Source organism: Boeremia exigua (assembly GCF_020726555.1).
Source record: "Boeremia exigua strain MPI-SDFR-AT-0100 chromosome Unknown C7974scaffold_12, whole genome shotgun sequence".
NCBI lineage: Eukaryota > Fungi > Ascomycota > Dothideomycetes > Pleosporales > Didymellaceae > Boeremia > Boeremia exigua.
In genome coordinates, this window is record NW_025763529.1 from 760,967 (window position 1) to 775,661 (window position 14,695).

The 14,695-nt window shown below is 57.0% G+C and overlaps 5 protein-coding genes across 5 annotated transcripts; 3 read left to right on the forward strand and 2 right to left on the reverse strand.

Moving 5' to 3' along the window:
- Nucleotides 1-510: 510 nt before the first annotated feature.
- C7974DRAFT_367129 (histidine phosphatase superfamily) lies at nucleotides 511-2,741 on the reverse strand. The gene is made up of 2 exons (XM_046139864.1): nucleotides 1,985-2,741; nucleotides 511-1,930 (listed from the first exon to the last, which is right to left on the reverse strand). Exons 1-2 carry the CDS (start codon nucleotides 2,626-2,628, stop codon nucleotides 802-804), a joined length of 1,773 nt encoding a protein of 590 aa, XP_045992713.1. The 5' UTR covers nucleotides 2,629-2,741; the 3' UTR covers nucleotides 511-801.
- A 2,787-nt stretch (nucleotides 2,742-5,528) lies between these two features.
- Nucleotides 5,529-8,339, reverse strand: C7974DRAFT_58713 (ATP-citrate synthase (ATP-citrate (pro-S-)-lyase)). Its single transcript, XM_046146911.1, has 5 exons — nucleotides 8,279-8,339; nucleotides 7,936-8,134; nucleotides 7,774-7,890; nucleotides 6,432-7,717; nucleotides 5,529-6,387 (listed from the first exon to the last, which is right to left on the reverse strand). The coding sequence occupies exons 2-5, from the start codon at nucleotides 8,085-8,087 to the stop codon at nucleotides 5,954-5,956; spliced, it is 1,989 nt and encodes a 662-aa protein (XP_045992714.1). The 5' UTR covers nucleotides 8,088-8,134; nucleotides 8,279-8,339; the 3' UTR covers nucleotides 5,529-5,953.
- A 967-nt stretch (nucleotides 8,340-9,306) lies between these two features.
- On the forward strand, nucleotides 9,307-11,269 carry C7974DRAFT_417282 (ATP-citrate synthase (ATP-citrate (pro-S-)-lyase); the record flags this gene model as incomplete). Its single annotated transcript, XM_046144060.1, has 3 exons — nucleotides 9,307-9,747; nucleotides 10,199-10,413; nucleotides 10,465-11,269. 3 exons carry the CDS (start codon nucleotides 9,307-9,309, stop codon nucleotides 11,267-11,269), a joined length of 1,461 nt encoding a protein of 486 aa, XP_045992715.1.
- Nucleotides 11,270-11,751: 482 nt separating this feature from the next.
- Nucleotides 11,752-12,615, forward strand: C7974DRAFT_58799 (uncharacterized protein). The gene is made up of 2 exons (XM_046146912.1): nucleotides 11,752-12,296; nucleotides 12,355-12,615. The coding sequence occupies exons 1-2, from the start codon at nucleotides 11,867-11,869 to the stop codon at nucleotides 12,435-12,437; spliced, it is 513 nt and encodes a 170-aa protein (XP_045992716.1). The 5' UTR covers nucleotides 11,752-11,866; the 3' UTR covers nucleotides 12,438-12,615.
- A 375-nt stretch (nucleotides 12,616-12,990) lies between these two features.
- Nucleotides 12,991-14,418, forward strand: C7974DRAFT_417283 (uncharacterized protein; the record flags this gene model as incomplete). The annotated part of the gene is made up of 1 exon (XM_046144061.1): nucleotides 12,991-14,418. One exon carries the CDS (start codon nucleotides 12,991-12,993, stop codon nucleotides 14,416-14,418), a length of 1,428 nt encoding a protein of 475 aa, XP_045992717.1.
- Nucleotides 14,419-14,695: the final 277 nt, after the last annotated feature.

Here is a 14,695-nt window from a genome sequence, read left to right on the forward strand (position 1 = left end):
AAAAAACACCATACGCCGCCAAAAAGATTGGACACGGTGCGAATCGAACGCACAACTCTCACATCACCCTTGGTACAAGCGTCCTTGTACCTCTCCACACTGGGGTCCTACTGTCTTTACTTACAGGGACTGAGGCATTTTGGCAGCTTGGCAGGTTTGGCAGGTTTGGCAGGTAAGGGCGCGCTACACCCAAATTCTGTGAACCATGGTCACGGCGCGGTCAGACGGCTGGAGTAACCGTGTGGGTCGCGGGGTGTGAGTGTTTTACCATTAAACTACGTGTCCTGGTTTGATGAGAATTAGAGTGCGATTGCAGATTATAACTGCGTCAAGTGGTGAAGTGGGTGGAGTGGTGTGGTGATGTGCAGTGAAGGTGAAGGGCGGCACTGTGGTTTGGGCAGACCTTGCGGAGCACCATATATGCGGTAGACTACGAGAATCAGACTTGGTTTGGCGACATGCTAGTACAAAACCCGCAGCGTTGTGCCTTATCACATGTATATCACAAGAGGTAGGTTGGTCTCGGGTTCGCACAAGCTCCTCCCTTGCACTAGGAACACTATATGTGTGTGTCATTCAGATCCATTGTATCGTCAAAGAGTGTCGTAACTATCGTAAACCATAAGAACAGAACAGGCGCGAAGCCGGGTATCATGATCGTTCGAAGCGAAGGTGCGCATCCAGTCTCGTCCCAACTCCATCGTAAACCCAAGTGCGTTGAATCATTTCCGTCATCACAAAGACCAAGAACAGGGACTCGGGATTGGTACCCTGTTCCTCTCCCCTGTTTCCCTACCCATCCTACACGGTCTCGCGCGGCTCAACAGGTCGACTAGCCACAGCGTCGATCCGCTCGAAGCTCTCTCTCGGACTGGGAAACTGCTCGCCCATATCCCCGCTCTTCCAGCCGCCAAACTCTTTCTGCCTGAGCTCCCAACTGCCCACCCTCTCGTGTCTTGCGCGGCCTTCAGTACCTGCAGCCACGGTCGCGACGCCAGCGGGCATGGCGCCGTTCTTCGCCAGATTGGCCAGATCAGGGTCAGACGCGAGTTTGTTCGCGCCCTTGAAGCCGCCCAGGTCGGACTTCGGGCGGCGCTGCGCACGGTGGAAGCGTAAACCGCCTGCCAGCATGGCGAGGCCGAAGAGCAGGGCCGCAATCGCCAGCGTAACGAATGCGCCGATGACGCCAGCAACAACGGGTGAGACGGCGCCGTTGCTACTTGTCTGCGCTTTGGGGTTGGCTACGATGATCGTGTCTGTGTCGACACCGGTGCAGAACAGACTCGGTGCGCTGCAGGTCGTGCACCACTCTAGGATGGTCGGCATCATGATGTGCGAGAACATGAGATTGAAGTCTGTCCACTTCATACCCGTCTGGTCGAGGCCGCGGTTAAACATGGGGAACGAGAGGAGCTGACCGTTGAAGTCTGTGGTGCCGTTGTGGTAGTAGAAGCGCACCCACAGGTCGTCGTCATTTTGGGGGAAAGTCCCATTATCGCCGCTGGAGTAGAGCTCGAAGATCATGGCGGACGCGTAGGGAGGAATGGCGCGGAAGCTCGTGTCGCGGGTGTCCATGAGCATCAGGCTCAAAAGATTGATCATAGGATCAATCTCGCCGAAGAGGAGAGTGAGAGGCTGCGATACTCCAGCTGTGGATGTGCTGTGGTTCTTGCGATCGTCCACCAGGTTCTGAAATTGATGGAGGATCTCTGCGGCCAGAGTCATGCCGCCAATGGCCTGGTTGTCCGAGTCATTTCTGGAGGCTGCTGTGTTGCCCCAGAAGTTCCAGGCGTATTCGTCTGCGAGGTAGCGTGTTGCATTGTAGACTCCAGTGTATACAGGACTCCCGGTCAGCCTCTCGTAGATTGTGCGATTGTGTGTGTATTGGTACGAGAGGTAGTCCCAGATTTCGAGAGCGTGATCGTAATCTCTGGGGATTTGTTAGCTACCAAATTCCCGTGTTCGCGGAGGTTATGTGGCATACCTTTGATCGTCCAGTAGGTGGCCCTGGAACCAGCTGGTCTGCAATGCGTCATAGGTGGCCTGGCTAGCAGCTTTGGTGTTGTCGAATCTGTCAGACACTGTATACTGGAGTGCTTCTAGCTTTGCATATGGGCAGTTGTGGTTGCCAGCAATGTAAATCGAATTATACGCATACGAGTTGAAAGATTGGACAGCCGCGTATTGATATCCATTCAGAGGTGCCTGGACAGTCGTTCCATCCGCTAGCAACCCTGTCGAGTCCCCAAACCCACTTGAATTGCCGAGCGCATGTGGTGGGTACATGCCCTGCATGAAGGCTTGCGCCGACGACACCAGGTACTGCTTGTCCAATGTCTGGACAGAGATTTGGTCGTTATTCAACCTGTCGACTGCCATGTTTGCGATGTTCTCTCTACCGAGTCCAGCATTGCTGTCACCGTCGATCCAACGGGTTCTCAGATTTTGCCCCAATTCGTACATTTGCTGCGCACCCACCGCGGTCAGAACTTGAGAGCCGCCTACCAATTCTGGCGTACGCTCTCCGGATCGAACAAAGGCGAATGCGCCATGTGGATGATAGGTGCTCCCGTCCTGAGCAGTAACAAGCCAAGCCGAGGCCAAGATTGTTAGCGACAGCACGAACATGGTGGTTAGTCCGTGGTAAGAATATATTCTGAAGAGCGACAGCAGGCTGAGGGCAGGAGGAAAACAGCACAAGGCTGAGGCCCACGACCATGACGGGCTGCAACTACTTATCCATCCGGTCGACCACGAGCTCGCATGCAGCAATCTAGCCCTATCGGCTAGGTAGCTGACAGACAGCACAAAGAGCACGCCTCACGGGCTTAGGCCCATTCCGTATGATTTCATCGGCCCTACCGCTTTAAGGGATCAACACCTCCGAAGAGAGAGAATATTCAGCTGCTGCTATTCGTTGTGAGTTGTGCCCGCCTGCCGAATCAAGGTATAGCTATTTGTGGTTGCTTGCCTTACAACTGTTCCTGCCCTACAGACGTCTCCAGCCCTGCATTTTTTCAGTCGGGCACGAGCTTTACATACGAGCTCCAAGAGCTCAAGAGCTTGGAGCTATATGTACAGCTGCGGCTTACGGAGGGGTAGCTCATGAACAGCCGTCAGCTCGGTCACGCTCCAGCCATAGTTCACGCCATCCATCATCTTGCAGGCGCAACAAATTGGCAAAGCTTGAGCATTCCCCATCCGCAGCAATGGATGCGCAGAACCGCGCAAGGTTCGGTTCCTTGCTCACCACTGTGGATGCCGGCATCCAGCTCGCTTCTGTCGTATTCGCATGCGAACGGACCGCAACCACAGACGATGCTGAAGAAGCTGCGCACCCATGTCCGGAAATACAGAGTCTGCATTCCTCCACAGTCGCACTGCAGACACCAAGCCGCGTGCAACAAATACACATGGCGTGCCAGCAAGCCCTCAGCTGCTGTACTTGCATCTTGCCGCCGCGGCCACGCTCTTGACACTTAATCAGCTCGTCATGCAGCATCAACGGAGGAGGCTGGCTTCGGCCCTCCACCCCTCCCAGCTACCATCAGGCGCCCACTAGACCCGTCACGCTCTAGTCTACACTCACAGTGTCAGCCCCGCGCATTCCCGTCACCGCCGTGCGGTCATGACGTTCCGTGGTACAATTCGATAGCGCAGCGTGTGAAGCATGCCAGGCACGCGAGGCAGCGTGCAGTGCGACCCTTGCAGTACGGGAGTACCTGCATCCGTACGCACACGACTTCTTTATGGCTGTTGCGGCGGACGCTGTGCGTGTTGAGTTTGTGAGAGCTGAGGCGCGGGTGTGCTGGCAGGCGGGTTTCAGTAGCTGATCATACGAAATGCTGTCGTAATAGAGCTGAACTCGGGTCGAGGGTTGGAGTACTCACTTGTATACGTAAGCAGATGCAGTCCAACAAGATATCGATCATGTTGGAAGCAGGCGTAGTTGTCATGGGTTATCAGCACGTAGCCTGTACTGTAAGAAGAACTGCACAGTACAGGCAGTAGATTAAAAGGGGGAAACATACCAAGTATAATGCACAAGCATATACCAATACGTATCACAGACAACGTATTTCCTGACCCTAGTGTATGGCAATACACAGCTGCGCCATTTCATGATAAAGAGCGCGAAAGGATACCCACCTAATAGCTCAAAGGCAAGCATCATGAATCCACCCCCCTTCCATGGTCTCACGCTGGGTCACATTTCAGTATCTTGGCAGTGAATAAGCTCATGAAGGGCATGGCTTGCAAGCTCAATGAACGCGTCCTATAATTCATGTCTGCAGGAGCCTGAAGCGGTATTCACACTCTTCGTTGTCCCTCGAATTGTGCCAGAAAGCTCGATCTTGACTCGGTACCATACGTTTGTAGTTACTAGCCGGGTCAGATACTCGGTTTGATAGTGCATAACAAGTCCAATAAACCAAATTCGATCGCTCGACTACACAGACCTCTCTATGTCCTTGATAACGTCGGATCGCTTCTCAGGTGCAAAGCAGAGATCAGCCTCACAATCCAGCTGTACAAGATTCAAATATCTCAATTGTTTACTCGCACGAAGCATCTATGCCGCAGACTGCCTGTTCAGTGCTATGGCCAGACTCCGTGGGAACGAGAAACATACGTTGAGCGTCTCAGCAACTGGCCTACCGCCAGAGTCGGCTGACACCAACGATGAGATGCAGTTCAGCTTTCCGTAGCACTTACGAACGACCTAAACTTCTGAGACATTCACGCAACGTTTCCTCTGCGCAGGTCCATACCATCGTGCACCACGCCACTCAAGCCCATCATCGCGCAAGCAAGCATCGACATCACAAGCTGGTCACCGGCATGCCATCGAGACGGATGCATGAAACGAAGAAAGAAGACTTTACAACACGCAGCAGGTCTAAAGTACTTATAGTAGGTCTCAGCGGTGTCGAGAGCCCGGGCCGCGAAGAGGAGCGAACTATTCCGCGATGGTGCGAACTGCGTGCTTGGGAGTTAGCACGCACCCTCTCTGCCCGAGCGGGTGCCGTACCACACCATGGCGACCGAGCATCCCGCGCACCCTACCAAACGAGACTTGGTGTTACTCGCGTGCGACTCCGACGCAGACTCCGACGCAGACAAGCACAGAAACAGAAACAGACACATACTCCGACCCAAACACAGACTCCGACACGACCTCAAGCTTGAACTCCGACAACAACAACACTAACACCGACACCGACACTGGAAACCGATACCGAAAATCGACAACGGCCCACCCAACACGGCATCCTGAACCTTATGTAGGTACAGTAGATTCTCGCGCCCGCCCGCATCCGCACCATGTCTCGGCACCCCTAGCCCTCCCCCTCCCCCTCGCACCCCGACCGACTGCGTGACCACACGTCAGCACCGCTCAGCTTCGAGCTCGGGAGCCGGGCGGCGGTGAGTGGGGGCCGGGCAGCGAGCGGTGCGGCTGAGGCCGTGTGATGCGGCAGAGCGGGGGGTTTTGAGAGCGCGTGGGGCGGCTGTCGGGGGGAGGGGGGGTAGGAGGTTCGGGAGATATGTTGCTGGTTCGGGGAATAGGTACAGTATGGGCACAGCAGGCTCGGGGGTTATAAGGTGCACGTGACACGTGGTATCGATAACAGCGATAGCAGCGCTGGAAACTTGCGGGGCTGGGTCGTGCCTGACGCGCAAACGCATGGTAGTGCTTCTCGCATCGCAGACCCGATTGGGAAGCAGCACAGCACCGCAGTCACGCCGGCATGAGAGCAGGGAGCACAAGAGAGCAATGCGTACGTAGTCGTCGTATGGCATTAAAATATTCTATCTCCGCCCACAGCTAGCGGATATTGCTACAAATCCCACAATTCTGTGTAATGAATCTGTCTACGCGCTGAGAACGCCGGTTCGGGTCAAACATCAAGCGACCGAACTGCATGTAATCTTCCTTTTTCGTTGCGTGAAACTACAAGCTGACCTCGACACGACCCTCGGCACCCGGCGCTCCGCCCTGCAGAGAGGGCAGGAGGTAGGTGATGTCGTCCCAGGGGTGCCTGTAGAGACCGGTCCTCAGCCTCTTCTGGTCGAGGAAATGGGCAATCAGACCGATCGAGCGACCGAGCACGAACAGGCCATTGAGGACACCCATCTTGAGGTAGTCCTCGGCCTCCTCGGGGGTGAAGGAGCCACTGCTGCGGACGAGATCAACGAAGCAGACAGCAATGCAGCCGTCGACGTTGAGGATCAGGTTGTCCTTCTTGGATGTTGTGACGCTCTCAACGGCAAGGGCGTAGTCGAGCAGCTTCGTGCTGGGGAAGTTCTTCTTGACGTACTCCTTGACGAGCTCGACGCGCAGATCGGGGTTGTTGCGAGACTTGATCCTGTGGCCGATACCGGGGACTGCAGATTGTTAGATTTGTAAAAAGTGGGTCGAGATTACGTACTAAGCTTGTTCTCTTTCCTCATGGTGTCGACGAAGTCACGGGGGCTAAGACCCTTGTCGAAGGCCTTGCTGAACTCCTCAGCGGCGCCGTCAAGGGCACCGCCGAATCGCGAACCAATGGTCAAGAGACCAGAGACGAGCGCGGAGATAAGGTCCTTGCCGGCACGGGTGGTGATGATGGTGTTCATGGCACCAGACACAGCCGGGCCGTGATCAGCAGTCAGCATGAGCACCATCTCGAGGAAGCGGCTGGCGTAGATGGGCAGGCGGCGGCGGAACCAAAGAAGGGACATGACACCACCAATGCCAATCTCCTCTTTGAAAACGTCGGAGATGGGCATGCCAGCGTACAGCAGCTCCTGGCCACGGTCGTCGGAGATGGTGGAGATGAAAGCAGCAGGCTTGCGGATCAGACCAAGCTCCTGCGCCCACGAGTAATCGATGGGGATCTTGGGGACTACGGGCTCGGGCTTGGGCTTGATTGTGCCGTCCTTGACGAGCTTCTGGTAGACCTGGGCAAGGATGGCGGGCATCTCCTCGAAGGTCTCGGGGACGTAGATGCCAGCCTCGCGCATAGTCTTGTTCTTGGTGGTGGCAGTCTCGAGCTGAGAGTTGGCGAAGGAGCCAGCGTGACCGAACTGGACCTCGGTCTTCAGCATGCCAGCAACGGTACCAATGGCCCAAGCAACGATGGGCTTGGTGATCTGGCCAGACTTGACGGCCTCAATGACGCGGTACTCCTCGACACCACCGACTTCGCCGAGAATGACGATGATCTTGCAGTCGGGGTCGGCCTGGTAGCGGAGAGCGTGGTCGATGAAGGTGGTTCCGGGGTACCTGTCACCGCCAATGGCGACGCCCTCGAGCACGCCGTCGGTGGTGTTGGCAATGATGTTGTTCAGCTCGTTGGACATACCGCCCGACTTGGAGACGTAGGAGACGGAGCCGGGGCGGTAGAGCTTGGAGGCAACAATGTTGTCCATCATGCCGCCCGTGTTGCCGATCTTGAACGCACCAGGCTTGATGCCACCAACAGTGGCAGGGCCGATGATGGTAACGCCCTTCTTCTGGGCGACGTGCAGGATCTCACGCGCACGGCGCTCGGGGACGCCCTCGGCGATGATGGCAATCGACTTGATCTGGGTGAACTCGAGCAGCTCCATGGTGGACTGGTAGACGGAGCGCGACGAGGCGAAGTTGACGACGGTGTCGACATCGCTGTGCTTGGCCATGGCCTTCTCGACCGACTGGTAGACAGGCAGCAGCGTCTCGCTGGTGCCCCAGTACCTGCAGCGGGTTAGCACGGCGGGCGGACGGCGGGGGACAGGGGGCGGGGGACGCACATCTTGCTGACGAACTGGCCGCCGAATGTGTAGATGATGCCGGCGACCGAGGGCTGCTTGCGCTTGCAGATGAAGTCGAAGTCGAGCATGCCCTGCACGGCACGGGGCTGCAGGCCGCTGCGGGGAGTTAGCGGGCGTCTGGGTAGGGCGGCGAGGTCTTACTAGACGAAGCATCGTGTCTTGGGGTGGAACAGCGTGTGCGAGGGCGGCGGGGTCAGGGCACGGCTGGGAGCCTCGAAGCGGCGGATGTTGTCGTTGGCAGACAGGCCCTCGCTGGGGGCAGCAGAGCCGGTGGCAGGCGCGACGGAAGGCATCGTGGCCGTGGAGTCAATGTCAAGTGTGGTGGCGGAGGAGAGCAGGTCTAATGAGCGAGCGTCAGTGACGGCGGCGGGCAGGCACGCAGGCTACAAGTGTCTGACGTGAGGGCGGTGGTGCGGGCGCCGAAAAAATACAGAAATACACAGGAGCTGCGGCGGGCGTGAGCGCCGGGGGACTGCAGACGCACCTTATGGAGACGTGCCAGGGCGGGCGCTGGAGGGGCGGAGTGATGAAAGAGGAAGAGGTTGCGAAGCTGGGCGGCTGGCGAGAATTCCCGAGGATCGATGGGCCTGCTGTGCTTCTTTCCGGCGGTGTTGAGGTCCCAGCGCGACCTGCGTTGTTGGGGCCAAGCCGGCGCTATGTGTCGGGCGGTGAGTGAGGAGCCGTGTGTCGCGAGCCGGCCTGGGTGGCCTGTGTGGCCCTGGCGGCCCTGTATGACGGCCCTCGGGACAAACACAGGCGTCGGCCAGCGACCTCGCGCTGCCATTGGCGCACGTCGGCGCGCGGGCAGATGCTGCTGCTGATGCTGTTGATATCTCTGGACAGCGCTGGTGCCGTTCTGCTGGGGGGCCGGCAGCTGCAGCGCCCTGTTCGGAGCCGTTGAGCTGCTGAGTTGCGGTCCTGAGCTGCAATCCTTGGGCCCCTGTGGAGGGGTCGGCCGTGGTAGGCTACGGGCAGACTAGCGGTGGACCCACCGCGCCTTAGCTGCAGTGCCGCAACTCTGCGACCCCGAGCCATCTCAACGCAAAAAAACAGCGTTACGCTGCCCCATTACCGCGCCCGAGTCACTGTAGTCCTGTCCTCAGTCCTCAGCTGCTCCTGCTGCTTTCCTGCTCCTGCCCGCACGCCTTTGCTGCACTCTCCTGCTCTTGCTGCCTGCTGTCCTGCTCTTGCTGTGCGGCCTCACACGATCCAGGTACGTTGCTGCTGCTGTTGCTGCTGTTGCTGTTGTTGCTGCCCCACGGCCGTCGCTGCCCGCTGCGCTGGCCGGCCGCGATCGCCGCTCGCAACTCGCAACTAGGCACTCGCCCTATTCGCACGCCTGCGGAGTCCACATTCGACCTCCGTAGCGCCGCCGTCTCGTGCTGGCCGCCATGTCCACACGCCCGAGTCTGCGCCCGCGTCGTCGCCCATTGCTTTCTCTCCACGCTGCCCACCCGCTCCCACTCACTCTCTGCAGTTGCCCCCATCCGCCCGCATTCCACCACCTGCACCATGTCTGCCAAATCCATCCTCGAGGCCGACGGCAAGGCCATCCTCAACTACCACCTGACCCGCGCCCCGGTCATCAAGCCTACGCCGCTGCCCGCCGCCGCGACACACAACGCCCCGCCCAAGCTGGCGTCGCTGTACTTTGCCGCTGACGCCGACGTCAAGGGCGTGCTCGACCAGGCCGAGGCCACATACCCGTGGCTGCTGGCTCCGGGCGCCAGGTTCGTCGCAAAGCCCGACCAGCTGATCAAGCGACGAGGCAAGAGCGGTCTGCTGGCCCTGAACAAGCCCTGGTCCGAGGCCCGCGAATGGGTCGAGGCGCGCGCAGGCAAGGCACAGCAGGTCGAGACGGTCGAGGGCGTCCTGAGGCAGTTTCTGGTCGAGCCCTTCGTGCCCCACCCCCAGGACACCGAGTATTACATCAACATCAACTCGGTGCGCGAGGTACGTCTCTTCTCCCATGTGTCCGTTTCGTTTTCCTCCTCATTCTCGCTGTTTCAACCTCCGTGCCGTGTCGCCATGTTGGGTCGTGGGCCAGGTCGGGGCGTGGCGTGCGCACCACCTGCGTTCGGCGACTGCAGTCGAGCAGAGGGCGTTTTCGCCGCCATGCACTTTTGCCCGAGTGGCAGCAAAAGTCGGAGCGGAGTGCTGGCCTGAAAGCATCCGGGCGCACTGCCTTGGTTTTGTTTGACCCCCGGCCGGACGAAGGGAAACCAACGCCGACCCACTCCTGCTTTATGCGATACGCACGTTCCTTTCACATGTCAATTCCTCCTGCCTTCTTTCCTGTTCCGTTTGCCAAATTTGCTACACTGGTGTTGCGGCTCGCTGGGTTTGCGGCTACTGCACGCTTGCACCAATCACGCTGCCTTCGGTTGCTGACGCTCCCGCTTAGGGTGATTGGATCCTCTTCACCCACGAGGGTGGTGTCGATGTCGGCGATGTTGATGAGAAGGCTGAGAAGCTCCTCATCCCCGTCGACCTCAAGGAGTATCCTTCCAACGAGGAGATCGCTGCCACTCTCCTCAAGAAGGTTCCTGAGGGCGTCCACAATGTCCTCGTCGACTTCATCTCGAGGCTGTACGCTGTCTACGTTGACTGCCAGTTCACGTGAGCACCTCCCATGCCCCAATATACAACTGTTGCTGACGTGTCTTCCAGCTACCTCGAGATCAACCCTCTCGTTGTCATCCCCAACGAGGAGAAGACCTCTGCCGAGGTTCACTTCCTTGATCTTGCTGCCAAGCTCGACCAGACTGCTGAGTTCGAGTGCGGTGCCAAATGGGCTATTGCTCGCAGCGCAACTGCTCTCGGCATACCAGTTGCCCCCTCCAAGGAGACCAAGACTACCATTGACGTTGGTCCCCCCATGGAGTTCCCTGCTCCTTTCGGCCGTGAGATGAGCAAGGAGGAGGCCTACATCGCCGAGATGGATGCTAAGACTGGCGCATCCCTCAAGCTCACCATCCTCAACGCCACTGGCCGTGTCTGGACCCTCGTTGCTGGTGGTGGTGCATCCGTCGTCTATGCCGACGCCATCGCCTCCGCTGGCTTTGCCAGTGAGCTCGCCAACTACGGCGAGTACTCTGGCGCTCCCACCGAGACACAGACCTTCCACTACGCACGAACAGTCCTCGACCTCATGCTCCGTGCTCCCCAGCACCCTGAGGGCAAGGTCTTGTTCATCGGTGGTGGTATTGCCAACTTCACCAACGTTGCCTCGACCTTCAAGGGTGTCATCCGCGCTTTGAGGGAAGTCGCCGGTTCTTTGAACGAGCACAAGGTTCAGATCTGGATCCGTCGTGCTGGTCCCAACTACCAGGAGGGTCTCAAGAACATGAAGAACGTCGGCCAGGAGCTCGGTCTCAACATGCACGTCTACGGCCCGGAGATGCACGTATCTGGTATCGTGCCTTTGGCTCTTGTTCCGGGCAAGACAACGGACATCAAGGAGTTCTCTGGTTAAGCCTGCATTTGTAACATAGGAGCTTATGGATCATGGCTAGACAAAGTGTAACGTTTCGGGAGCGTGCATCCGGAGTATTTGTTTGGGCGAACTTGTTGCTCACGCCTAGACCGTGTCGAGCCCGTATTGGGCTGGCAGCTCTCAAATATAAGATTTAATACTTCTCTCATCCTCGCGCTCGCATGAAATGAGCCATCAGCTCCGTTGTGTCTGCACTGAAAATGACATTTTGTTGATGTTTTTGTGCCTGCTCGTGTTCTGCTGTGGGTCACGTGAGCTTTCGCGTGGTCTGTGTGTCTTGCCCCGACGATTCTTTCTCGACGAGAAGCTCAATCCCTTCGTCATACTTTGATCTCTGGAACACATTCTCTGCCACTTGCATGTCTAGTATCGCGAGATCTCTTCGAACCTCGCCCAAGTCTGCGTCAACAGCGATGATCTGGGACGCTGTGGCAGCGCAGTGCGCGGCTTGACTTTCACCGGACCAATCACCTTGCGCCAACTTCAACCTAGGCAGGACGACATCAAACGAATGTCCAAGTCCCACTCTTGGCTGCAAAGACTGAAGGCGTTCTGTGAAGGTCGCTACGCTTAGACATGTTTCTCAAAAGGCTTCACATGAATCGGACCAGATTCCTACGGTACAGGTTCCCGGATAGACCACGAAGGTCTCCTTTTGTCCCCGTATCGAAGACGCAAGGCCCAGAAGTGTCTTCACGGCCGGAGCACACCTCTCTTTCGTTAAAGCAGTTAAAGCAAAAACGGCAGGCCCGAAAACGTGTCTCACGTGACCCTAATGCTATACTCTCCGCGGCCACCGAACTAGGAGTTTTGGAAGAACGGATTGGCTACAAATTCGAGAACAAGCTGTTAGGCATCGCCGCTTTCAAGACTCATAATAGCACGAAACTCGACCTTGATGGCAAGAAGACATTCTTTGAGGATCAGAAGCGGCTCGCGCTGCTCGGAGACGAAGTTTTAGATCTAGCAATATGTCGAACCTGGTATTATAGTCGGCGAAGCCGAGGTGAGCCTCCACAACCACCCTTGGCACTCCTCCAAACACTAATCGTTTACAAGCGCAGTACTCTCTAGAAGATTCGTCGCTCAAAACACGAGCAGCCTTGCGCGAAGTTGGTGGCAGAATCGGCCTCCAGCGGCACCTTGATGCACTTGGTTCGGTAGGCCACTTGGGAGAGGCTTTCGAGGCTCTTTTGGGTGCAATTTATCTTGATTCGCACGACAATTTGAACAAAATTCTAGAAGTACTCAAAGCCATCCAGTTCTTCGAGGTTGATTCCTCCCAAGTGTCATCTACGATCGGGAAGAGTCAATCGAATACAGACACGAAGGGAGTGGCGCTGCCATTATCAAGTGCTCATACTGAAGCCCAGTTGGACCTAGTCACACATTTGGGGGCAGTAGAGACTCTCAAAATATCGCCAGAAGGACCACATATACTCTACAAAGGTGATTTTCGAAACAGCCCGTTAGTCTTCTCGATATTCGCTCCATTAGCGAAAATGTTTTCCAACCCCATCGGCCGCGGAGTCGTTTGTGCAACTAATAACATCTTGGTGTCCAAGATTTTCTATACTTTGAAACAGTACCTTGTGGGCTGTTTGGGTATTAGCATACTTTGCGCCTGGTTTCCTGACCTTCAGGCTAGGTATCCACACCATGATTCGAGTCGTCAAAGCACAAAGAAAGAGCAGTTTAAGATGGTATTAGAGGGGTACTACGACAAGTCTTTCCTGCCATACGAGCGCGTTGAACATGTCCCTGATCTGAAGGAACTCATCAGAATTGCGAAAACATGTTGGGCCTCCAACCCAGAGGCGCCGCGTCTAAGAAGGACACCCTCCACTACACTGCCCCAATTGCTGCGCGACTTTACAGATCTCCGGCCACGCGACGTGTTCTTGACCGCTTGTAAGATTGAAGAGCAAATTCGGGATCACCTGCGGAAGTTGCATGACCTCCCGGACTGGTACGATCTGCCAGAACACCGGGACAAAGTCCTTCCGCCATGGAGGATCCGTCAGATGTCGCAAGAGCCAGAGACGGCCAGCCACGACCCCCCGCAGCCCACACAGGGCACACAGCATGCCCCGACCGCACCCAAAGAGCGGCAGGTACATCCATGGAAGCAGCAGAGCAACTTACTGCCACGTATGCTCAACAGCTCGTTCAGCGCACTCGCCCAAAGCCACGACTGCGCCTCCCTTAGTGACCCTATCCTATACCGACGCCGATTGCAACGGGTGGGTAAGGCACTCCCATATCTCTACGCAGACCACAGCGTAAGCCGCAGGGTAAGTTATACAAGCGCGCTGTTGCAAGACTTGGGCCCTCGGCGACGCATAGTCTTAAAGCAGCGCAAGCCACTCTGGTTTCTGTACGGAAGAAACGGTGTGCTGTCACAACGCTTTCGCCCGCACAAAGAGCATCTCGAAGCCCCCACTGCGTCGCCACACTATACCATCGTCCCGGCACCTGAGCCAGGGCGCACCCAAGACGACGCACACCTACCGCCTGGTAGCGCTGTTGAGATTGTACCACGGGATCCTCGCACCACACACTTTGTGCCCGTCCGCACCAAGCAGAAGCAACTACAGGATGAAGTCTACAGACACGCATTGCATCCCCGTGCCAGCGCAACAACACGTCCAGAACACGACCTTGCTGCGGAGCAGGGTCTACGGGATCCAGCCTCCAGCCGCGGAGGGCTCAATCGCACCGTATCACATTCCATACGCATAGCGTCCCTCCGTGCCAGGGGCGTAATCGACGAGAGATTCGCACAGAGGAGATCCTTCAGACGCCCATTGCTCAACCGCACCGAGCAGACGCCGCCGCACGACGCTTACGCGCCCCGACACCGCGCTCCCGTGTCATTCGTCAACACCGTGCAGGCGCCGCCGCTTCAGACCACGCGCCTTGCCGACGAGTACCAGGAGCTCAAAGATGCCATACAGAAAGCGATGCTGGAGAAGGCGATGCTGGAGAAGGCGGCGCTGGAGAAGGTGCTGCGAGACGCTGAACCCCGGCCTGGAATCAAGGCGGCTGAGACCTGGCAGGCTCCGCCTGGCAGGCGCAGGGGGAAGAGGAGTGTAGCACACGAGGAGAAGCGCCGTGAGTGGTGGTAGAGGCACCGGGGAAGTGGACGGGAATGGTCGACGGACATGTTCATGAGATGAGATGAACAGTGCGATGTACACTATGGGCATATGAATTTCTCGGTATTAGCGGACACTACATTTTTATATAAGGCATATTTATCTCCACGACTAAAAGTCCATGTACACCATCTCTTTTGCAAATCAACGTGGCGCTACAGATCTCATACACTTCTCTACGAGACTCTGTATATACCTTCCAACACCATACTCTACTCCCAACCCTCGGAACACAGAACACCACGCC